Source organism: Haliotis rufescens, unplaced genomic scaffold (genome assembly GCF_023055435.1).
Source record: "Haliotis rufescens isolate VD_foot unplaced genomic scaffold, xgHalRufe1.0.p SCAF_6, whole genome shotgun sequence".
NCBI classification, from domain to species: Eukaryota; Metazoa; Mollusca; class Gastropoda; order Lepetellida; family Haliotidae; genus Haliotis; species Haliotis rufescens.
This window is the reverse complement of record NW_025964334.1, coordinates 31,817,337-31,844,546: the sequence shown is the minus strand read 5'-3', so window position 1 is coordinate 31,844,546 and position 27,210 is coordinate 31,817,337. Positions and strand designations below refer to the sequence as shown.

Here is a 27,210-nt window from a genome sequence, read left to right as displayed (position 1 = left end):
AACTGGAGTTAATTAAAGAGAGGTTTCCACTGAAACAACTTTTTTGTACTTTTATTAGTTTTCCATGTTACGAAATATATTCACTGGATATTAATGCTTTTCACCTGGATAATAAGGTTTATTCATATCATGATGGGATCATCTTTTTTAAAATTGTTCCAACTGTATGCATACCTGACAGGGACGACATGGGTTACCATTATGATACGATGTCTTACATTTTTTCTCAGGAGGAATACCATTATTTCTTCTTTTGTTTTTATTTTTTCTGACTTTTTGGATGGCATTAATGCACATACATTCACAAGATGCAAAATTCTACAAGCGTTTAAAGTTCTATATAATATTAATGCATACACAAGCCTTATCGATACAAATGTACGCTTGATATTTTCCACTTGAAAATTCATTAGTTTTTAGAGGCGCCAGAATTCGAATATGTTCATACCCTTCTTGACAAATCTCCAGTGGTGTCACTTGGATTTTGCATCATGATAAATAGTTAGTAAGAGACTGGTATTCCAAGTGAGTTCCAAGAAAATAACAGTTGTAACACATGCTTTAGTAATGACTGAGCATAAAAATGCAAAAGTCAAGGTATAATCCAAAAGTAATAGTCCACCACAACAGTAACAGTAGTGTACTGCTACAGCAGACGATAGGTTTGAGCCAATCATTTTGCTGATAGAGGTCTTGACTACCTCCGGTGCTGTGAAGGGTTACTTTCCCTAATTAAAACTAACAAACCAATACATATTTGAGATTTAAGTTCTGATTTATTTAAGCGCAAATGTCTGTTTAGTGTGATAACACTGACAAACTATGTCCAGACAGCTTAAGACAGAAAGAACCAAATGTCAAACACCACAACCTGTAAACAATCAGTTTAGACCCCTGACATACAAATGAGACCATCAATAGAATATCAGTCAACAAAGATGTAAACAAACGGTGTGAAGTTGCCCTAAAGTAACATATCTGTCACTAGAATGTGATGCTATCAGTAAGGTGCCAGATTTATTTATGTTTCTGGCCGCTCTGTGTGGGACTTCTTGGTCACTTCGAGGGGGAAACTGAGGACTGTCTTTTTTCCCTATTAAAAACATGTTTACAGTTGTAGCTCCTCCTATTTTAAGTTGGATATAGTAAGCTTAGTGATCAGTGATTGCAGAAAACATAGGAATTGGACCCTCCTTCCTTTAAGATAGATGGAACCCATATTTTTGTGAATGACTTCTACCCTGTGAGAGAATATTTTGAGGTCACCCGACTTCAATAAACATGTTCTCACAGCCTCTACAGTGAATTGATGGGTTATATTTAGGTATTATTTTGATAAATTGACATATGTGGAAATCGGAAATATATGAAAAAAATACATGTTCATATAGGATTTGTAATAAAAGGTTTATATGAGGTAGGTGTAGAGCCCAGGATTTTTCACTTCCTGTGACACGGGTTGTGACCGTCACTATGGGGCCTTTAGCACTGAATCTATTTATATCCTGTGTGAAAGCGAGACATGGCGATATATATGCGGAATATGATTTAGTTTATATTGCTTTTGGGAACAATACTGAATATGATCGTTTGTATATTTCCATGTTCCATTCCAAATAAATAACTCACATTAAATTCTTCACTATAAATTGGAAACACCTTCAGTTATTATTATTTTGTTATTTTGTACTTGTCAAATATTCACACGCCTTTCTGTGCGACAATTCACATTTATGCACAAAGGTCACTGTGTTTCAACGATATTTCTTTCTTATTTAAAATTATGTTATAATTAGATCAATAATTGAAATCAAGGACGTGTTTCTACATCACACTGTGGTCACAATAGTATATGTAATAGAATCGTCCATATTACAATTATAGTAAAAGTAACTTGAGAGGTTTCTGAAATATTTCTGATTGTGGCCGTAGAATAAAAGAGCCTCAACTCAATATACATTCCATTTAGTTTTTGTTTTGTTTGTAACTGTAAACAATTTTCCGTAGCTTCAATTTGAAATTGCAGTTTGTCTTGTTTGGAAGATCTCCAAAAGACAGGAAAGATATATTGAAGCAAGTCGAAATAATATATTTAGCCTTAAATCACGATGATCCATGGACAGTGTAGTGTGTATGTCTATGTTGGGCATTGCTTAATATATACCCACCGCTTCGCTTGTCGTGTGAGGCGACAATCGATGGTTGGTTGGTTGTTGTTTAACGCCGCACTCACCAATATTCCAGCTATATGGCGGCGGTCTGTAAATAATCGAGTCTGGACCAGACAATCCAGTGATAGACATCATGAACATCGAACCATGCAATTGGGATACGATGACATGCATCAACCAAGTCAGCGAGCCTGGCCACCTGGTCCCGTTAGTCGCCTTTAACGACAAGCATAGTCGCATTTTAGGGCAAGCATGGACTGCTGGAGACCTATTCTAACCCGGATCTTCAAGGACACGACAATCGATGGACCGGGTGGGCATGCTTGTATAGTGACTTTGTTGATTGTGTGTCATGTACCCCGATATAAATACATGTAATCGATACGCCGACATGTACGATGACTCACAATCTCGCAACTACCCGAGGCTCTTAGTCGCTCTTTAGTCGCCTCTCATTATACGATTCTAAGCCGGACTCCCCCATCCGATCAAGGGAATATTACCTGCATCCTCGTCTTAGCTGTTACTGGTACTTGCAGTAAAACGTTGGTCCACATGGGCAGAGAGCAAAATAGTGATTGATGTTATGAGGAAACATCCAGCACGTCGGAGGACGCTGAACCTCCGATCGATGAAGTCACCTAGTAAGACAATTAAAATTAAGCATGTGTTGCTGGGGACCACTTCTACACGAAATCAACTGCCTGAGTGGCCTAGTGGATAGACGTCTGCAGGAGTGAGAAAGTGGGTGAATATGTATTTACACTGCTTTCAGCAGCATTCCTGGAGTATCGTGGCGCGTGACATCAGAAATAGGGTTTACTCATTGAACACATGATGTGAATCGAACCCGGGCCCTCGACGTGACGAGCGAACGCTTTGACCAATACGCTAACCAACCGCATCCCTGAAAGCAGAAGGTAAAATAAACGGAATAAGATAGTACCCGTGCTTGGCGATAGGCATTGCGTTGATAAAAGAACTGTACACAGTATATATTCTGTTTTACAAAACACAGGTAAGAATCCATGTATACTGAACAACAAAAGTTCCTGTGACACCGAATAAGATTTAATGCAAAGTTATGTTTTTTACCATATCTGAAACAATTTCGGTTTGCAACAGATAAAAGACTCCTGTAAGTGTCCAAATGGTTTAATGTGCCCAACTGACTTCAGAATTGCGTGATTTCATAAAAAAAACACATTAACATGCCAAAATGTCAATTTACAAATCAATAGCATGTGTGTCCACCTCTGGTTGCGATGCAAGCAACACATCTTCGTCTGATGGAATGGACCAGGCGTCGCACTAAGTCTTGTGGGATATCTGTCCATATCTGCTGGAGCATGTTTCGGAGTTCCTGGAGTGTCTGTGGAACACGTGGTTGACGTCGAAGGCGCCGATCCATCTCATCCCACATGTGCTCGATTGGTGAGAGATCAGGGGAGCGAGCCGGCCAGGGGATGACATTCACGTTGTTTTGTTGAAGAGACTCCTGAACAAGTCGAGCAATATGAGGCTTGGCGTTGTCATTTTGAAAGGTAATGCCTGGGTCATGACGACGCAAAAAACGGTAGAACAACAGGGCCGATGATCTTGTTGCGGTAGCGCTGTCCATTGAGATTTCCCTCTACCACTATCAAACGGGTCCTATGTCTTGCTGTAATCGCACCCCATACCATAACGCTGCCGCCCCCGAACTGATCTTCTTCCATGACACAATGATTGACGTAACGTTCACCTCGACGTCGGTACACTCGAATCCTTTCATTATCTAGCAATGTATTTGTTACTGGCAAATATATGACTCAGAAGATGCTATAAATTGATTCGGTGTGAGTCTCACATATTTTGTAGATATATGGTGAGATTCACTTGTGTACAGTAGCACATATATAATGAAATTCACAAATTAATCATACGTCTCGATATAATCAGTGACTGTATTGCATTGTGACGTCATGACATAGTGACATCATAATATAATCTCAGTCTGTAACTGTAATCACTTCTCAATAAATATATAGCTGAAAAATATAGCAGAACAATTCGTTAATATTGGCGTTAGGTTACTAATGCATGTATTATAATAGCCCTCTCCCAGTGCAAAGGCATGACTGTTATGTAAGGCTACTGCATAAGGTACCGTTTAGGGACGGTGTCTCTTGGGTGGAACAAATATCGCGACCGACGCGCGGGAAATTTTTTTTCCTTATGTAAAACTATGACTATACGGAATATAATCAATAATTAATCACTGTAAGGTTTTAACGTGTGTGGCATATATTAATGTATTAGGCGGCGGACGCACAGGGCCACATGTTCATATGATGCAGCATAACCAGTGTAGGCAATGTAAACTTTGAAAATTACACCCAATAGGTTTTTTGAACGAATATAACACACCTTATGTTATGTTGGTAATGACTAATGCTCCATACTGAGTTTAAATAGCCAACGCACCTGTACAAATAACGCTCCATTTTAATATCACAACCTATATTTCTTTGATAATGAATAACGGTCAGTACTAACTGAGAATATAATTATGTCACATACATTGACACGAATTAATTATCGAGTGGATGTGTATGTATTCGTCATTAAGAAGAGGTCTTAATGAATGAATTATTTTCCCGTAATTCCCCAGTAGAATGTCATGTACGCTACAATGCACAGATCTAGTCAGTGTGGTTTTCACAAGGCAAAATTCCCATTGTGAGTCTATCATGATTCACTAAGACACTGAGCTCTGTATCAAGACAGACACTGCAGTAGTTGAATGTGAACAAAATGTATTCAGCTCCTATGAGCAATGTGTTTTGTTTTAGTAGGAGCCTAGAGATTATGACACAAAGATAATGTTTTAATTGCCATGTCTAAAGTTCTTGCTTAACTTATCAAAGTATAAGACCATTCTTCCTATGCTCCATTACATACATATCATTTGTTGGAACAACAAGTGACAACGTTCCCGTGTCCATGAAATATCGGGGAAACAGATACCTAATGAGATTTAATATAAGAGGAGACTGAGACTGTAAGGACGCGTAGCAAAAACAAAAACCTCGTTTAACATATAAAGGCTCATTCACAAAAATCTAATATCACTGTGAGTCTAGACGCTGTTGCCGTGGATCGGTTGCTATCGACGTGGCATGTATCCGTGTAGTTGACGACAGTCGCTTTTGAAAGCATTTCAAAACTCTTTGTAATTTACCAAATAGCACTTTAAAGTCATATGATCTCAAAGGCACATTCACTGAAGGATCCGGTTACATGATCTGGTGTCAAAGCTTTAGATACAAACGAATTTGATTTTCTATTGGGACTGTCACATGCCCATGACTAATATAAAGACGTCACTTTGTCCAGAGAATAATGTCATTTTAAGAAGATGTGGTTTCTCTTGTAAAATGAATTGCCATTTCCAAACCACACCCAGCCTGTTCGTCTCTGCCCACTTGTAAATGCAAAATGTATGTAAGACCTGTGAAATCACCACGGTTGCGTAACGATTTCGTCTCACGGAAAAGGGGTGGGCAAGTGTGCTTACTGCGCGAAATACTCTAGTTAAAGATGACACAACACAAAAAGACAGTAATAATAGTGTAATATAGTGTAAGAAAGTTACAGGGTGCAAATCCTGGCCGCACAGTCTGGAAAACACCTAAAACAAAATGAACAGGGCTATCTTGCGATGTTGGTGTCCAGGCAGTGCAGGCAGAAAGAGCTTATAAAATATATTTAAAAGAATTAACAAAAATCCAACTGATATTCGGGATGTGATGATAATACTTGGAGAAAACGATACTGTTTAACACTATGCAAGCGCATTGTTAATACACAAAAGCATATGTGCATCAATAAACACACAACGACAATGATCGTTTACAGAAATGATATTAACTAATAACCCCCCAATATAATCATCACTTGGGCCATTGGAGATTTTGGAAACATACATTTAAACCCAAAATGAGGGAATATTTATCCCAGCGCATTTGGAATATGATATGCATGTATAAAAACACGTAATGCTTATAACCACCACATGATACCTGGCCTGTACAAGAAAGGTGGCTAAGAGGAGTGGGGTATGACTGCCTGTTGGATGATCGTACTAGTCCATATGGGGCTAGCTCCAACAGTATGTCAATACACCCAGTAGGTAAGCCACTTGAGGCTACCCAGAAGGAATGCGCAATTTAAGAAAATGTATTAAAAAAGAATGTAATAAATGGATATTACATAATACATATTTCTCAAATTGCAGGCAAATTATATTATTATTGAATTCAAGGTGACTTCACTATCACATCAAGTGGGAAAACGCAGTGAAATTACTCTATAACACCAATCCGGAAATGTAGAAATACTACATATTTAAAAGGACAGGATTGGTATTTAATAAACTGGGGATTTTCATATTTAGATATTTAGATATTAAGCCTGTTGTCATCATGTAGGATTGCGTAACGCAAGACGCCAAGAGAACAAGAGAGTTACAGAAAATAGCCAAAGCTTGGAATGTACACTAATCTCAAATTGCCTTATTAACTGGTATGTGTTACTATTCCCTCATAGACATTAGGACAGGATGACATTAACGTATGGTAGGCCAAACTGTGTTAAGGTAAACATGAAGCAGACGACGGAGCCATGCCTTGTTTACATCCGGTGCGGCCATTTTGTGATGCAACCGGAAGAGAGCCGGAGAGTGCCGAGAATAGCCGAAGATAATGTGCGCTGCCCAGCGCACAGGTCAAGAGTTGTCAGTGAGGGGTCAGCCACTAATTACTTCCAGATGGCACCAGGGTGTCTGTGCACATGTCTGCACAAATCACTGACGTCTGGCATCATCATACATGAGTGCATGGCTTGGGAAACAATGACCAGTGGTAGCCACTTGTTAATTTAAAATAAACTTGCAACAGAGTTCTGTTGTTGTCAGCAACAAGTGCATTTATCAGACGAAAGAATTTGGAATAACTGGAACTTTGAATTTAGCAATGAGCTAGTTTTAAATTTTGACTGGCCGATCTAATTAGCAAAATTACTTCCAAACACAAAAGTTATCTTACTAAATCTATTTTCAAATGAGAAAATAATGCAACAAATAAATGTCATTCATTATTGCCATTGAGTGCACCTTTGGACAGTCACAGATGAGCGACGTTTGCCAGTTTGGCACAGAAAGAATGACTTGGACAATGGCCAAACACTTGTTTTGAATTTTGCTTGACTTAATGAAATTAAATGCAGCACATGATTCTTAGTCCTGTAAATGTTATAACTATGCACTGGGCCATACTATAATTGCATACAATAGACCTATAGTTGTCATACAGAGAAATTGGTGCTCTTACCTAAAACAAAATGAACAGGGCTATCTGGCGATATTGGTGTCCAGGCAGTGCAGGCAGAAAGAGGCTGTTAAAAGGTTTAGGGGTCCCACGGTGGCACTGGCCCCTGTCATGTGACCCCATAGCCCCAGGCTATTGGCTAAGAGCTGTTGCTATGGGACGCATGAGACCAGTGCCGTGAACCCCAAAACCCTATTCTAAAATTAGTAAATTGGCAGGATATTTTGGTTACTGGTGTAAGGAACTTGGGCAAAATATCCCGCCTTTACATGTATACAAATCTTTATGGTAGTCCTACTGAATTTATAGTCGCATTATAACATGAAACATTTATCCAGTCATAATATACTTGAACCAGAATTAACATGATCATACATGCAGGTCGTGGGAACCGTTTCCTGGACCTCCGCACTTTGTCTTAGCATTGTAATTATCTTAATAGCGAGATTTCCCGCCCGAACCTGAACAAATATGATCATATGTGCCGTTCATGAGAACCGTTTCTTGTACCCGGCATGTATTGGCTTGGTTATGATCTAAAAAGTGCGACTTCCAACAGGATGTCGAAGATCGAAGTTTATTATTCATGGTTATACAAAGGTCAACGCCGGAGTATAACCAGTCTCGCATATCCGCCGAAACAGATTCCATTGCCGTAAAGGGTTAGAATAGGTCTTCAGCAAGCCATGTTTGTCGTAAAAGGCGACTATGCCTGTCGTAAGATGCGACCAACGGGATCAGGTGGTAAGGCTCGTTGACTTAAATTTCCCAAGACAGTTTTCCATTTAAGTTAAATACGTTTATGCTATCACTGCCCATGTATTTGGTATATTGCAATTCAGCTTCCTTACTTTTTCAGCAGTTTGGTGTATTCCGTATCAGTCTATTGTAGTGTAATTCGATATCGTGAATGATCTAATCTATAGCTTGGGTTGGACTTTCGACAAGACAATTTCCTGACGTCCTCGAATAGAAAATAGAAAACAGGAAACAGGCAGATTCACGGTTTGGACCGTACTATATGTGTTAGGTGGTGTGTTAGCGTAGGTGTTTTGGAAGAAATTTAAGTCTGGCGTGCGTGATAATTTTCCTTACCAACGTACTTTTTTCTCTGACAAGATCAAAGTCAAATTATACTTTGAATATAAAATAAGTCTGCACTCATTTTAGTGTCATTAATATCTTTGTGTCTCCATATCACCTGTAAAGTGTGCATCCTGTAAACGATTGATGTGTTGTTTTCTGGTCTTAAGATGTCTTAACACAATCTACTTTTAAAGCTCTTGTTCTATTCCTGGCTATTTTAAATGTTTCCATGGTTAACGACATTCTTTTTCCCTTCCAAGAAATCACTTTGTTTTAAATACTGATACTCATCATCATTATGCTTGCATAAATTACACATCCTTTCATCATCTTTTATTTTGTTACATCTGTGTGTTTCAACTTGTAAATAAAAGCGACAAAACACTTTCCATATTCCTAAGAAATGTCCTTGTTTAATAATTTTCAGCCACAACCCCTTTCCCCTCAAAAGATAAGTATCAAAACATACATGTAGTTTCCATTCTGGAAGGTTGGTGATTCGAAATGCTAAACGTACACCCTAACAGATGATAATACTCACAACCTCACAGAGATTCCATTCATTCTGCACGTCGATGCCTTCAGAGCGAGATTATACGTCAAAACTGAAACAACGCCAATTCCTGGGATATGCAAAGATGAATTTGCAAACATACCGTTGACAACTATCTGTTTTACACAACATACGTTAGCTACGAAATAGTTTTGTTACTTCATTACCCTTTAATATTTTGATCATGTGTATATGTGAAGCTATACAATGTTTTCAGCAAGCGTTTTTCTGATATTTAAATATAAGCAAGGCTTTGGGTCCCTTTTATACTGCGATAAAGTCTAACAAAGGACAAACATATTTTGAAATATTATCAGGGCTTGGTCATGGCTATCAATTTTCTCCCGACGTTCCACCCATGTTAACCTCGTCTTACTCCATGGCCTATGTGACAAACATTTAAAATATATGCATCATTTGGCTTAGAGCTGGTAAAATAAACATGTTAACTCTAAACATAACTAAATGCATATGGTTAGATCGAATACCGTAAGTTTACTTAATGGAATCTGTTTAAGAATGTTGCAGTTGCAAAACATCAACATTTAATTAAAAAAAAGTTAGTTCTCATTATTTAAAGTACTGCACTGATTTAAATATTTCAATACGAGTTGAGTCACTATTGAAAATTATTTTCAGATTATAACCATGGGTGTAAAAATGCATATTATTTCTGATATTTGCTTAGTATTTGCATGTAAATAGAAAATGTATAGCACCTTCAAAATGATAAGAACATAAGCAGTCTTATCTCCCCCATACATGTCAGTTAGATTTATCAGCGTTTCACTCGCTACAACAGAGCCTGTGGCAACAATGAATAAGGTAACAAGACTTGTTTTAAACATATTTTATTGACATATATGGTCAAGGGATAGGGCAAAACTTATCAACTTAGGTGGCCCTTTCCCTACTCTATATGTACAGACATTGATTATACATATATATACACATATACATACACACATACATAAACATACGTATACATAAATACATACATATACACATAAATCATATAAACACATAATCATACATACTCATACATACATACACATACTCATATATATATATATATATATATATATATATATATATATATGCACATATTACATTTATAGTAACAAAGAGAAATACATTTACACAAGAACATAAACATAATGTTTGCAAGAATAACATAGACATACATAAGAATTGCCTATATAAACACTATAATATTTACTTGTATATACACATTAATCCAAAATACATGCAAGACTACATATATAATTACACAATCATACATACACTTATATATATGTACATATATGCACACATACACACACTACATACATACACATATACCCTTGTATACGCATGCATACATATATATACATACACATACACATATTTACACACATACACCGGGATATACAGAGATACCCATGTATTCATATACATGTACATGCATGCAGTTTATACACTAATGGCGTAATTATTAATAAGCGGTCGCAGACCGATATTCTATGTTTATGATAAAGGGTTACTCGAATCTATTAGTCGACAGTATATATTTTTGAACGCTGTTGAAGATGAGGTTATTGTAACTTTCAGCTAGGGATACATCACCGTAGAGACTATTTTGTATTGTACATGTAGTTCCAGCTTTTATAATGTTAGCGAACATGATATTTCTGGGAATAGTGTAATTGGGACGTTCAAGAAAGAAGTGTATGTTGTTTTCACATGGGTTTCCACAAGAGCAGGACAAAGTATCAGATAAATTTACTTTAAAGAAGTCTGCATTTAGGGAACTGCAAGAATGCCTTAGGCGTGTATGTAAAATATTAGCTCTTCGGTTGCCGGTTGAGAAGTATGGAGGTGGAGCTGCAATGGTTGTTTTAATCATATGTTTAAAATTTGATAATGATGTTGCACTTCTGTATTCAGGGGGTAACTATAATCAAGCTTTTGTCCCGCGTTTGGGAACTTGATTATACCTTAATAAGAAGAAGAGGAACGATTACGGTCAAGTAGTTTACTGTCATTGGTGTTGTGTTTTATAATACAGAATACAGAATAGCAATACATGGTACATAGAATGATAAAAGTATGAATACATGAAACATATAGAATAGTCATCGAATAAGCAACGGTTATAATACTTGAGTTGGAAAGCTGGAAAGGTAGGGGATATAGCTATAGGTAGAGCGAAGCACACTTTCATGTCTAGAGAGAGCATTACATCATGACACCAACATTATGACCTGTGACTGCATTTGTAAGTTACATCACTATAAATACGCTAGGTTTATTACGTCTGAAGTGAGACGCGCTATTTACTAAATGTAGATATACATAAAAGCGATAAACGATAATAACAATAACCTCAAACCAAGTATAATAAAACATGTAGATGTAGGATATGAACGATATTGACAATCACAACAGTATCATTTGCATTGACTTATCACGATGTTAGATTTGATTTCTAAGTTCATCAATGCTTTGTCATCGTGTGTATCAAAATATGATAGAGTAACAGTTTCTTTAACGGCCGAACATTAGATATACAGACTAACTGTCTGTGTCTTTATCGTTCAACATACCGCCCGATTAACGTTACTTTCATGACACTTATTTGAAATATATTGTATTCTGATACCGTGTATATTCGGATATTGATAATGGATAATCATATTCAATTAATAGGGAAGTACTCCTCATTAACAGACACATGTGGTGCTAAACAGATTTCACAAAACATACAAAGTATAGTAAACATCTATTCATAATACATACAAGTTCTGGTAAACACAGCGCAAATATGTCTCTACCATCTTACATTAGATTGCTAAAGTTAACCACCTATAAAAACATAGACAATCTAGAATATATCGATATATATATAATATAGGACCAAATGTATCAAAAAATAAAATGTTTCTTACCTTAATAAGAAGAAGAGAAACGATTACGGTCAAGCAGTTTACTGTCAGTGGTGTTGTGTACTGACCAGTGGAGATGCTTGACTTTTATAGTAATCGCCTCGTATATTTTGACTTTGAGTGATTCCCTAGTCAGTGAATTGTGCATTGTCTTAATCTAAATCATGACCGACGATACGTCACGAGGTAATGATGCTGTATTATAACATAATAATAACTTCTACGCCGGTGCGACTGCGGCCTCTGGACAATAGATTTCACTGAGCGCGATGGGTTTGATGGATACGCCAATCTTACTGTAGCCTACAATGTAGCTGTCAGTGTTCAGTTTGACACGTGAACGTCTACAAGATATACTTGCTTGTAGATATACTGTGGGTAATGAAACCTTCATGTATATTTTAATTCCATTTATATTTAGTTAATAATTATATCAGAAAACGCTAACATTTACAGAAAATATTGGAACAATATTGAGTGTATTTTACACTGGTATAATTTCCCTCTTGTGTGTTTTAGCTTTTGGCCTCAAAAGCTGAACTAAAGAACATGTTAAACAAATGACATATTGAATATAAGACTAATGATATATGGAATATATATACACATACGTATATAAAGGCATGGTGATTGGTTCTGTAATGGGTTTAGTATTCACATGTCTGGATACATTTTGTCATTGATAATCTCTGGTTCCAATAAGGTGAAGAATTTTTGATGTACAACTAGAATGTGAGCTTGAAAGGGTTGCTTCAAGACGGTCTTCAGTGTTTTACCAGAAAGGAAAGGTACATTCAGAGTAGAACTTACTAATATGCTTTTACCCGAAAATTTGTTTTCAATTTTGAATCCTGGCCAGTTAAGAGAAAGGGTCGGCCAAAACGTTCCAGTAAGGGATAAATTATCGATGGTAGTAGGGTGTTTCAGATGCCAATATGACGGACAGAGGGACAGTTTGGTTATAGGGATAATAACACACGCAGAACCTGTGGTGATTTCAAAATGTAGCTCAGTGGTGTGGAAACGCTTCTTAATCAATTTCGAAATGAACAGAAGAAGTACAAGCAATGTACAGACACCAACCAATAATAATGTTAAGGGGAAGGCATAGTCTACATCAATGTAGACTGGTGAGGGGGAGGGGGCGTGGTCTCAAATGAATATTTAAAGGATGGAACGGTCGGATCTCCCAAGGCTTTGGCAGATGGAGTTTGTGTAAACAGTATTATCATTGCTGTAAGAGCGCGCAATCTTAAAAAACATCCAAAAACTGATAATGGATAATACACATACCATGAATAAGGAAGCATGGATTTAACATCCAACCATGGCGTTTGTAAGTTTATTTGACCATCCAATAAGGGTTCATTAAGTGTTTGGAAAATAAGTTGGTCCTTTTTAGCGCTCTCAGCCATACGTCTGAGACTGAGATGACTATTATGGTCATTAGCTATGATGTTCGAAAAATTGTGTGAATACATGTGAAAGTCTGGAATTTCAACTTTGACAGGAGATAGGTAGGTGGTGGTTCCTGTAAGTGATTCTAATGTATTGTCCTCAAAGAAATGTTGTAGCAAGACCAATTTGACTGGATGAGAAGGAGTAACAGTGTCACTTGCGTTACTGCATGAATTTAGACTTGCAGGAATAAATAGTGATTGGGTAGATAGCGCACATCGACATGGAATGGACAATATGCAGAAATTACAACCTTTAACCATTTTTAAACCTGACTCGCAGTCCAATGAAATTAGCGGAACATGATAAACTAGTACTTTGGAAGGGGATATTTGAATAAAATTTGACTGTTTGGTAGTGATAAGAAAACGGAAGTTGCAAAACTGTTGACCATCTTTTACCCTGTTATGAAACAAGAACATAACACAGGACGACTGGGTGTTAGGTATCAGGGCGAGTTTGAAAGGACATTGTAATTGTTTGAGTCCTTGACACTGGGAAAGATATTTGTATGTTAAGGGAACATGATATTGACCATCTGAAGAAATAGCTAAATATTTAGGTAAAACTAAAAGTTGGGTAGCATGAGCTGAAGTGGAGTTAATGGGAACAGGAAGAGAAATAATTTCATAAAGAGACATTGGTAATTTCATAGCTGAGATGGGGAATTTAACAGAAACATATAAGTTCTTGTGGTGTCGAGCAAAGATGAATTCAGCCTGTGAATAATAGTAGTTTGTTTTTTGGTGCATCAGTGTAAACGTTTTGTATTTGTCATGTATAATGGCAGTTATTTGCCGAATACTGTGTCTCATGTACTGTGGTTGTACAAGGAGTGGAGAAGTTTTCCTTTTGCTAGATCTTGTACACCTGAACTAAGCTGGTAGAGTAGGTGTTTTAAATGTGATGATTGCATCATGTGTTTGGTAAGCAGGGAAGCCACGAATACGTTTTCAGCTTGAAGGATCGAAAGAGCTGCATTTACCGAATATGTGATATTCGATATATCGTCGTGGTTTTGTTTCATACCACGAATAATATTTTGGAACCTGTTATCAGCTGATGCCATAAACGATGAAAGATGTTCTTAATGTTAACTTAAAGCATTGGTGATACGAGAACGATCCTTTGTAAGGGCATTGATGTGGCTGTATTAAAAAGCGATCGAGACAGATCACCACGTTTAGTTTTGCTAGGTGATGGAAAGGTCGTGTGTGGAACCAATGTATGCACAAGTTTGACTGTTTCATTGAGTGTTGTCATGACATCGGTATGAATTGAGTGTAGAAGTGTGTTAACACTGTTCAATGCGGTACATTTGTGTGATTCGGAATGGCATTTTGGACGCATTGGCTGGTGAACATGTTCTGGGAGGGGCAGTTCAAAAGTATGAAGCCATTGTTCTGTATCCAATGTAACATATGGATGAGGAAGGGCTGGTTTGAAGACAATACCATAGTTCAGTCTCTGGACGATACCTGGAGTTGAGGAAACCGCAAATGGGAGAAGCATACTCAACAGTAGCAAGAGGTAGATCCACAGTGGTCCTGGAAGTGCCAAAGAAGAAAAAAATATGATGTAGCTGTCTCATGTGTAGGGGTGAGGTAAAGCGGCCAACAATACCTTCTAGCACTTCTATACACTACTGCCTAAAAGTTCATTCCCCTAACACGCGTTGAAAACGCGTGTAAAACGCATGTGACACTGGTGCTCAACGGGTTGCACACGGGTTGGGCACCCGTTGCACACGCGTGTGCCACGCGTGTAACACGGGACCGGGTTTCAGTTGAAGTTGGAAAATATATCAAATGGATAGTGAGATAAATCAAAACAGTGAGATGTGAAACTTGAGTTAATGAGCGGCCATTGACCTGTGTTCACCAGACCATGAACACAAGGTCGGCAAGTCTTAATTAGTGTTCGGTTGCTGGACTTTTATGGCATGAACCATTCCACAAGGGTCCAGTCTAGCCGTTGTGGCTACCCGACAATAGAACAGTAGTGAGTTTAGAAGCGAGTTTATTGCTAAGGGAACCCCCGAGTTGACACGATTGTCGCGGGTTGGTAAATGCTCGCCATTAATGAAATGATCGTTTGTGGATTGCGAACATATTCGTCTTAAGTTTTGCCCACGTGAGTCATTCAGGGTGACTACAAATTTATGCTTTAGATAGTACAATTGTGATAGAACAGTCATCACTGGTTATGTCTTATTTTTTCACGTAGGAATATGTCCCGTTTTCCCAAACCCTGCTTTCAGTTTGGTATTTTGTAGAATTATTAAGAGAAAGTTTTGTGTGGGACTTAACATTTATCACTTATTCTAAGAGGATATTGGAAATGAATATGAACAGCAATTTTTGTCTCACTGTTGATAGAATTTTAGATCTTTACAATCACCGGGTGTGACCATGTAGACATTTGCATTTGCCCAATGACCATGGTGAGTATTGTTGGGGATACCAAACGTGACAGTTTACTATTAGAGGAAATTGGTTGTGAGTATTTATACCATTTTGATGGGATATTTTTAGAATTTTAATCCTTTCTTTCTCTGTGGGTAATCCTTTCACGTTGATGGAAGTCCCTCAACCAGGTCATGACAATGGTTATGCGCAAGATTCGGAATCGCGAAAAGATCACTGGAGGTGTTGATAGAGGCTGGACATGCAGCATACAGCATTTCCAGTGTAGGCTGGCACCTCGTCTTTGTTTCACTCGCTATTTAAAACCTTGACTATTCACAGGTGCATTTGTCTATTTACAATGAAGCTGTATTTCTATACTATCTCACTGATTACTTGTCAATTCGTCACTGCAAGTGCCTTAATTATTTAAATTTCAGTGAACTGAGTTTATTCACATGTTAGCTTTCAAAAGTTGTGATGGATACTTGTATAATCCTGAAAAGTCCTATGAGGTGTCTCAAATTGTAATACTTTTTTCATCCTGTGTTTTTCCCCTTTTGAGTGGCTTTCTACCCTCTTCTCTTGCATCTGGCAGTGCATCTGTTCGAAAAATATATGAAAAATATAACATTTATGCCTTCTTCTGCACATACCCACATATCACCAATGTTCAGGGTATGTAATAGAGCGACCAATTTAACTGGTTAAGGAACTGAACTGAACTGAAAATCAACAAATGCTTCATTAACCATTGTCTTCACTTTGATTCCAGACCCTTTATCAGTTATGTATTGTATACCACTGAACCTCCTGTGTCAATGTTAGCTTTAGTTCCAAGAAGACAAACTAATGAATGTCCCTTATAAGTGATGCATAACATCACAGGAAGTATCATATACCTCATTAATCCTAAAGATTTGAGTACAACTGACATAAAATTAATGACTACTCCAAATTATTTCAATACCTTGCAAAGTCGTCAATTAGTAATGGCATGTAATTACATTTGCTATGATCCATATAATATTTTAAAAACTCTGAAACATAATTCCACAACAGCGACAACATTAATTTATTCCTGATTTTAAGTATGATGCTGTGCATTTTCTTTTATTTAACAATGCAGTATAAGCAACATCCACTATGTCTGGGTACCATTTCATACAATAAACCAAGTTACCCGACCACCAATTTTATCACCTCAGGTATGTATTGCTGGAGACCTATTTCAACCTGCAGTTGCAACATGAGTTTATCATCTTAGATAACCGTTTACTTGTCCAACTTTTCTTAGAAATGCAAAATATAAAAAGTCTACCACAGAAACAGAATAGCAACAGGGACCAGTTTAGATCCTGCCTGATGTGTATATTAAGTTTCATGAAGAAATATGCATAGGTTTATGAATTGCGCTCTGGAAAGGAACCCCACCCTCATTTGAACCATCTTATTGCAATGAAAATGCAAAAGAAATATTATAAACATTCCCACATGGGAAAAGGCACCAATTGTGAGGGTGCCGGATGCTCATACAAATTTTCATGAGGAAATATTGAACGCTTATAAGTTATGCTCTGGATACAAAATGTGACAGATGGACACACTGATCTCATTTCTATATCCCCAACTGCACTTAGCTGGGTGGGGGAACATTACCAAAACACCAAATACATTACAAATATCATGTCTTTGCAGTCCATCAAGATAGAAGATTCTGTCTTCTGTTCTGTAAGAACCGGGGTAGAATAGGTCTTCAGCAACCCATGCTTGCCGTAAATGGCGACAATGCTTGTCGTAAGAGGCGACTAACAGGATCGGGTGATCAGGCTCGCTGACTTGGTTGATCCATGTCATCGATCCCTATTGCGTGGATCGATGCTCATGTTGTCAATCACTGGATTGTCTTGTCCAGACTCGATTACTTACAGACCGCCGTCATATCGTTGGAATAATGCTGAGTGCGGCGTTAAACAACAAACAAACAAATCTGTAAGAATCATTTTATTTTAAATACAATATTAAATATACTTGCTAATTCATAATATTCATAAACCACTACTGGAAATATGTACCTTCACATGTCCTCATTCTTCTCCTCTTCTCTTCTTTTCTTGTCCATGAAGTAATATCACACACCTGTCCCCATTGCACATGCTTGCTCGGATAGGCAACCTTGAATTGTGAGTTCTGGGAATCTATTTTTATAATAGTTCCTTCGTTGCATTTTTTCATCCCTTTTTGGGGGCCCACCTCGTTTAACTCTGGTATCGTTTCCGTGAACCCTCACCAGAACTTCATCCCCTATCTGGTACACTGATGTGTCCTTGTTTTCTTGGTGTTTTTTAATCATTTCTGATGATTTGGTCAGTGACGACTGCAGCACATTTTTCCTGAGGTTTGCGATTGCCTCTATTCTCTCTTTAATGCCATATTCGTCTTCAGTATCCTAAAAAATAATAAAGTATAACATTAACGTCAAATGATATCACTTCCACTTCACATGTATTTTTACCTCCTATTCTAAACATATCATTATTTCTAATATCTTTCAATTGAAATAGTACTTTGTATATGCCCCTACTTGTCACATCTTCTGTCATTGTTGCACAAGTTTAAAGGACCCGATGACAGTTATTTTCCCCCATCCCTACAAATATTTCTTTAATTTTGTAAAAAGTTTTGAAATTTGGACTTAGTCTATGAACTGAATGGAAGCAGTGTGGTTTACCAGAGCAGAACTAAAAAACTATTCAAGATATCTTCATGAATCTTGGTACACACATTGACCATATATTGTAGATGTGCCTTTTGCTATTTATGATGATTATCTATATTTATATTTTATTCCCCGAACTGAATGAAAGCAGTGGGTTTTATTTCTGGAATAGAACTGGAAATTGTTTCTAGAGATATCTTTCAGAAACTTGGTAAGCACATTCACCATGTAGTGAAGATGTGCCTTTTTTCTATTTATTCCCCCAATAATTGTTTTTATACAAATTTTATAAATTTATACTTGAATTGAATGGAAGTTATTTTAACTGTTTTACCTCAGTACTGTTATGTACTTCTCCATGAAACTTTGATCAATATATCTCTATGGCAGGTTTTGAGGGGGTCAGCATGCTTACAACTTTAGTACCCTATCTGTACCATGTACATGAGTCTGGTAGACTATATGTGCCTGTAATGGGCTGTAACAATACCTGCCTGAAAACAATGCTCTACAATCCAATTCATGATATCTAAATGAGTTAATTGTGCAGTGCTCAAGTATACAAATATTCTAAGCTTTCACAAACTGGAAGATGACTATAACCTTGGTTTATCATTACAGTCTTACTAAAGCAGATATTTGTACAAAGTTTATGGAGATGTTATATCAGCTCTTGTATTCAACCTCTTCCACAAGGAGGTGAGACATACTGATAATTTACACATATCATTGTATTTAAGACTAGAGAATGGGTTGGGTATATAGATGAGTTCGTCCTCTTGTTATGCGTAATGACATAAATCCTCCATACCTGCAGATAGTTCACACTCTGCTCATCTTCTTCAGAGCAAGAGTATGCATCAACTGTATTCCCAGCTCTTGAAGTGTACTGGAGGGCAGCCCAGCATGGCATTGTATGTTAAAAACCTGTTAACATAGGAATTTATTTTTAAATACAAGCCTGTTTCTCATGTCTCCTTCAACAATAAATGTCATTACTACACTTTGGCAATCTTGATATTTCCAGAGTGCTATAAATCTGCGGTAGCTTGAAGGGTGCATGAAACTATATTTTGGTCAATACCTAGTCAACTATGAAATATTTGTACCTTCTGTAATGAGCCATTATAATTTCACTGTGTCATGATTGTTATTTGTTGTTCATTGCTTTAAAAAATTCAATGTCACATATCTACATTTACGATGCTTACAGTCTGAAAAGTATAAGCTTACATTGTGTGCTTCACACTGTGTGACATATCCCCACATTAAATCAAAGCTATATATTCAAACTTTACCAAGAGCAGAATGAAGGCTTTCGTTGTGTATCCTAGCATATGCTGGCAACTTTTTCCACCCAGTTGAAGCTTTCTCCTTCACCATGTTTGCTGTGATCAAATTCCAGATGACTTTTCCAATCAGAGGCTATTAAATCACAATAAACCCCCTCTGATTGAAACAGCTGGTTTGATGGCCGCATCCCCACGGAAGCTTATATTCATAGAATAGTTCTTTTTTCAGTCATTATCGGTAGGCATATTCAAATAATTATATCTACAATTACAGGTTACAAAATGCACAGTGGAGGTTACTACAATATTCCATGAATGTGTCGCAATACATTTAGTGCAGAAGACAAGATAGAAATCTACAAAGAGAATGTATTTATGTTTTGGAGAGAACAGAGAGCTTGAAATTTGGCGCTTTTCTATATACGACTGTGACCTCTTATCTTTTGCGCGACAATGAGCGATGTGACGTCATAATGGTTACGCGCGGTGTGGAACGAAAGCCTTGCTAAGATTGCTTAGTTTTCTTTAAGGATGACTACATCATGAGTAGTATAAGTAATGGGGATTCTGGACCACTTCCACTGGAACCAGATTTATACCCAATACTGCTACTACAGAGGGATTTTTTTATGCAAAAATAATGATGCGCACAAACGATCGTCATGAGACTAAACCAAATTGTAATGAAAATATTCTCTATTATTTTTACTCATACGCATACCATTATCTTGAACAAAGTGATATTTAACCTTTTTACTAAGTTCTTCATTCATTTTACACATCATAGGCTCATGGTATTGTGAAAATCATGAAAATGAATAAGTTATTTATTTAGCATAGGTTGTAGAAGTAGAAGGACACTCAATATACAAGAACATATTACTATTATATGGTGGGATTGGAACCTGCAATATATAACATCACAGTAAAAACTTCAGTCACAGTCGAGGGGAAGGGTGAAGTGAGAATGTTGAGCCTAACAATAAACAAACATACACTATTAAAAAAAAGAAACGCATAGGTGTTTTGAGAATTCCAATTAGATTTTTTTCCAAGCAACCCTCATAAAGACAACTCTTCTGTTTGATTCCCGTTAATCATGTCATGTTTGTTGTGCATTGCGCGCAAACACATCTCAAAATGTTTTTTTGTAAACGTTTATCAGCAAAAATGCAAAGGATGCACGGAAATTGCTTTCAGAAAAAGTTTTTAGCACAATGCACGTGCAAAGTGTTGGAAACAAGATTAGAGGCACTGACTATAAAATACCTTACAAAATACATCAGTTCATTACGAATTTTCTGACGTGAACGGAGATCGAAAAATGTCAAGATTAACTGCAGCTGACCGAAATATCACCATTGGACGTTTGGAAGCAGGGGAGTCCCGTTGCAAGACACTTCAACGTTCACCAAAGCACCATACCTCGACTATAGGATCGATATACCCGCACTAATTCGACTCAAGATCACCCCAGAAGTGGAAGACCAAGAGTGACCACCCCTGCTCAGGATCGGTACATCCGGTTGCATCACCTTCGGAATCGATTTGCTACAGCAACGGACACTGCAGGACAAGTGCCTGGTATGCGAAGAATTTCCGACCAAACCATCAGAAATCGTCTGAGGGAAGTGGGAATTCGAGCGAGACGACCAAAAGTTGGACCTGTCTTGCGACGTGTACACCGTCAACAACTTGTCCGGTAGTGCAACAGAACACAGGCATGGGATCTCAGGAACTGGCGACGCGTTTGGTTCAGCGATGAGTCACGTTTTCTTCCTCAATGACGGGATGGAAGACAACGTGTATACCGACGTCGACATGAACGTTTTGTGGCGAACTGCGTTCGACAGGTGGATCGATTTGGTGGAGGGTGTCATGGTGTGGGGAGCCATATCCTACACGGGTAGATCACAGTTAGTGGTTGTCCAGAGCAATCTTTCAGCAAACCGATACATAGACCAAATTCTGTATCCTCACCTCCTCCCAACTTTGGACCGCCAGAGGGAGCTGTTCCAACATGACAACGCTCGGCCCCACACAGCACGTGCAACAGTTAATTTCCTTGTTAATGAGAACATCAATGTCCTTCTATGGCCGTCCAAATCGCCTGATCTCAACCCGATTGAACATTTGTGGGACGAACTTGATCGACGCGTCCGTCAACGTCACCAGCGTCCACACACACTGGCACAAATCGCGAACGCCTTACAGGAGGAATGGCGAAGAATTCCCCACGAAAGAATCCGACGACTTGTGCAATCTGTGCCAAGGAGGTGTCGAGCAGTGACGGCTGCAAGAGGTGGTGTGACCAGGTACTGACCATGACGCCCCCTTGTGGCTACACATGTGCAATGACTGAACTGAATTAATGCTGACAATGACGACAATGCTTTTATCGATCACTGTGTCTAATTTCATTTGATTGTGTTCACGCATATTCTGTGTAGCTAGTCTTACATATGGTTAATAAATATCCTTATTTGAAGAGTGTATTAAGTCATGAAGATTAGATATACATATGCTAGACCTGAACATAATGAAGTGATAACATCAATATTAGCTCTAACTAGATCAGAGGCAAGACGTTTGGACAGTGAAAAGGCTGAGTGAGTGAGTGAGTGAGTGAGTGAGTTGGGTTTAACGCCGCTTTTAACAGTATTCCAGTTATATCACGGCGTGTCAGCTTAATGTGGGAGGAAAGCCCGAAGTGATGCAGGTCTCAGACGTTTACCACTTCGGTGAAACCCAGGAGCACGGGTATGGTGCTGACAAACCTAGAAACATAATCGGGGCGAACCGGGATTCGAACCCACAATCATAGGTTTCTGGCGTGCCCAAGGGAAGCAATTCTGCACAGCGAATCGCGGCGCCTTAGACGACTGGGCCACCCGTGCCCCCTGAAAAGGCTGAGAGATTTGGCAGTGAGATTGTTACTGGTAAAGACAAAGCATAATACATGTACTGTCAACTTCAAGAGGGACATCAAATGTTAATATATAATGTATGATTTCTGTTCCTTATAATAGTTGTTAATTATTTGAATAATCAATGAATTTTAATTATGTACATGAATGGATTACAGTTCATGATATATCAATAGAATTTTGGTAACAAATAACATATTCATATACCGTATTCGACATAATAAGCACCCAGGGCGCTCTCAAAATTAGAAATAGGGGCTCTTAATAGAATATTATTTTGGTGAAAAACAACAGATTTGAAAGATCGTAAATTTCGTGCTTTATGCTGACAGCCTAAAACGTTTATAAACGACGGATATTATCTTTCCAGAATTTAATTGCCCATAATTAAGGGTGCATATAACAAACGTATTATGCACGAATAAATAGTCTTGTGTACATTTATCAATCGGAAGGGGTGCTTATTGGGACTGTTCACTAGCCAATATATTAGCAAATATCGCCGTGAGCGCTTATTAGCGCGGTGCGCTTTTTACGTTGAAAATGGTATTCATTTTCTTTGATGGTTGTCTTTTTTCACTATGTTGAACTGACACTTCGACAAAGGTAATCCAAAGGTTACACAACAGTTAACTTATTTCAATTCAATATTTTGTATGGAGGCTGGGTATGCTTTTAGCTCACAGCTGCAAAACCAGATTTTCCTCACATGAGTACATTCTTAAAATATTCAACACCTTATAACAATATATTCAATATATTGTTTGTGGCAGACTAACACCCCATTTTTAAATCCCAAGACTATATCTGATGAAGGGTCCACATTCACTACCAATTTCCTCTAAAAATAACAGTTACCTTTTGTGTCCCTTAGCATCAATAATCAGTATTATTGGGCAACTGTAAAAAAAAACATGAACCCTTAAATGATATCATGTCAATATGGTCACACCTAATTGTTCTGATCACAATCCCTATACAGCATGCCAGTCTATATTTATTTCCAATATCATCTTATGGTTAGTGATAAATGTTAGAAAAACACCACCAAACTTCCTTTTATTAACTCTCACAAAACAAACTTGGGTGTGGGGGAATGGGGACATCCTGAAATGCCCAGGTAATGTCAGTGTGGGGAACGGTCTGAGTAGGGAAATGTCAGTGTGGGGAACTGAGTAGGGTAATGTTTGTGTGGGGAAATGTCTGTGTGGGAAACTGTCTGTGTGGAGAAATGTATGTGTGGGGAAATGTCTGCTTGGGAACTGTCTGTGTGGGGAAATGTATGTGTGGGGAAATGTCCATGTGGGAAAATATCTGTGTGGCTAAATGTCTGTATGTGTGGGGAACTGTCCATGAAGGGAAATGTCTGTGTGGGGAACTGTCCATGTAAGGAAATGTTTGTGATTGAAAATTTGTATGTGTGGGGAAATGTCCATGTGGGAAAATATCTGTGTGGCTAAATGTCTGTCTGTGTGGGGAACTGTCCATGAAGGGACAAATATGGACCTGAATGTCGCGAGCAGTCTCCTACCACTTGGGATCACAACTTCAAACTCGATATGGAAGCTGTCAAAGCATAAATGCCAATAAATGGGCCAAAAGAGAAGAGGAACCTGTTGAATGTTTTTCAGGGTGGGTTAAATCTGTGCATCCTGTTGTCATTGGTAGATTGCACAAATTTAAAAAAAGAGAAAACAGAAATGAAACAAACCCATTGTGTCCCGGCCAGCTGAAACCTAAAGCCTGGCTGACCTACATGAAAAGTTTGCTGTTGTTCCCACTGACAAGGCCTCAAATAACAAACCATTATATGTGAGAAAAAACAGTTTTGAATATCCGCCGAAACGGATACATTGCTGATTCCGACTTTGAGGTAATGAAGGTGTTAACTTTACATGACAGATGATGGAAAAAGTTCGCGAGGCAATTTGGGTTTGGTAGTCGTATGATTTTTTTGGAAAACATATAAAAAACATTAACTTTGTTAAAATATGTTATATCATATATAAAATATCATGTTGTAAATGTTTCTTATGTCTGAAAAGGGAGGAGACATCCCCTCCCTGCATCCCCTCTGTATGTGAGCCACCATTTTTAAACCGCTGACTTTTTTGTTTCAGTCACCACAACATGAAAACGTGGCTCTTTAGAAGGTAATATTATTTTGAACAAATTGTAGTAAGGGCGATGCATACGCATGACTGACAAATCGGATCCGGGGTAGAATAGGTCTTCAGCAAACCATGCTTGCCGTAAAAGGCGACTATGCTTGTTGTAAGAGGCGACTAACGGGATCGGGTGGTCAGACTAGCTGACTTGGTTGATGCATGTCATTAATGCCGATTGCGTGGATCGATGTCCATGATGTCAATCACTGGATTGTCTGGTCCAGACCCGAATATTTACAGACCGCCGTCATATAGCTGGAATAGTGCTGAGTACGTCGTTAAACAACAACAACGAGTGACTAATTGGCATTTAGCTCACTCGATCACTCACTCACCAACGATCTAAGTATGCTTGTGATATGTCGTCATTTTATCTCCGACAAAACGCTTTCCATATTCAAAAGACATCTCTGCCGACTTTACGGATCCAACTATATCATGAGTATTTGTGTAACGAATCACGATCATATAGTGATGATCCCAAGTGTTCGCACTATTCACAAACACATAGAATGTCAAGTCAAGTCAATTTTCACCTGAAAAAAACACGGGGACAGTTAAAGTTAAAGTTAAACAGCCTCAGACTGGATACGTCAGAGGCTGTAAATTGGCCTATTCCAAAGAATTTTGTATTTATCATTTTCCATGACGCCCTCTACATATTCCGGGTCGTACCATGGATGGACCTCTGTGTCAAAACCACAAGCATGGCAAGGACGGTAATAAAATGAACAAGCCATGCCATCATGTCACTTAAGGTACTGTGTTTGTGCCAAAACTGGGCATCAATTGACAATGTGTTGGACAGTCTCATTAAATCCATTACATAATCTACATTTCATATCTACATTTTGATGCAAAATCACACATTGACGGTTTCGAGTGGGAACCCGCCGTGATATTGCTGGAATATTGCTAAAAGCGGCGTAAAACAATACTCACTCACACTTGAATTGGAAGTGACTGTTCCTGTGCAGCAAACAGAAAGCCTTCTGTTTCACCTTTCAGGTCAGCCGACACACTGCACATAAACTCTATGCAGTGGTCGTTCAGATAGCCTCTTTTTGAAAAACTGAGTCTGGGCATATTTGATGTGGCACTTGGCTTGGTTGACACTCATTTCTGTACCGTCCAGCAGACGAAAAACCATCAACAAAATCAACACCGACATTGAGATTATGTCCCACATCCTTGGCTCGTTTTAGAAGACTGTGGGATCCTCAGACAAATTAATGTGTGCAAAAGTGAACAAAACAATTCTATCATGAAGAACCCCAACGTTAATCAAACCACGTCCACCCATAATGACTGGTAAATATAAGCGATTGAGGGAAGAGCGAGGGTGGTGGGATCTATTATCTGACATAAATCTTCGTGCGAGGGTGTCAGTACCCTGAATTTCTTGTTTCGTCCAGTCAACAAAACCAAAAGAATATGAAAGGACGGTTACAGTATAAGTATTTGTGGCTTTGACTTTATTGCGAGCGTTCAGCTCTGAACTCCAGATTTTCTTTTGTCTACATTTGTAATCTGTCCAAAGTTTTTCCTTGATATTGGCATTCTGGACTTTGTCCCTAATCTGCATCCCTAAGTACGTATAGGCCTGACCTTTTACGAGATCCTCAATAACTCCTCCAAGTAAACTGACTGATCCACCCTCTTCTACCTTGCCACGTTTCAGATGATGAATGTTGCATTTTTCGAGGCCAAAGAACATGCTGATATCATTAGAAAAGGACTCGACAAGGAGAATCTGTTTTTTTAATGTGGATCCTCCATTGGCAATAAGTTCAAGGTCTTCCATGTAAAGGATGTGAGTAAGGTGTGTTGGGGATCTGTGCTGAGGAGGTCCAGGATGATAACCTTCCTCTTTGCTAAGCAAAAAAAAGCTTAAAGGATTTAGTGACAAACAGAAAAGCAAAGAGCGAAAAGAATCGCGCTGAAATATTCCTCTTCTAATAGAAATGGGTTCCGAAGTCACCACCTGCCCCTGCGAATACATCTCAAGTTGAGTTGACCAGCAAGTCATTAAAGACTTGAGTAAAACAAGTAGTTGGTCGGGGAAGTCAATACATTCCAGAGACTTCAAAATCCATTCGTGAGGTACAGAATCATAAGCTTTTCTGTAGTCTAACCAA

General features: G+C 38.2%; 1 protein-coding gene across 2 annotated transcripts in view; it reads left to right on the top strand.

Moving 5' to 3' along the window:
- Positions 1-27,210, top strand: part of LOC124129030 (glycoprotein-N-acetylgalactosamine 3-beta-galactosyltransferase 1-like) — a 53,118-nt gene that overhangs the window by 8,128 nt on the left and 17,780 nt on the right. For both annotated transcript variants that reach the window (XM_048386679.1, XM_048386678.1), the window contains exon 2: positions 25,025-25,057. In XM_048386679.1, the coding sequence (XP_048242636.1) occupies positions 25,035-25,057 (23 nt within the window). In that variant the 5' untranslated portion in view covers positions 25,025-25,034. The remainder of the gene's footprint in view (positions 1-25,024; positions 25,058-27,210) is intronic.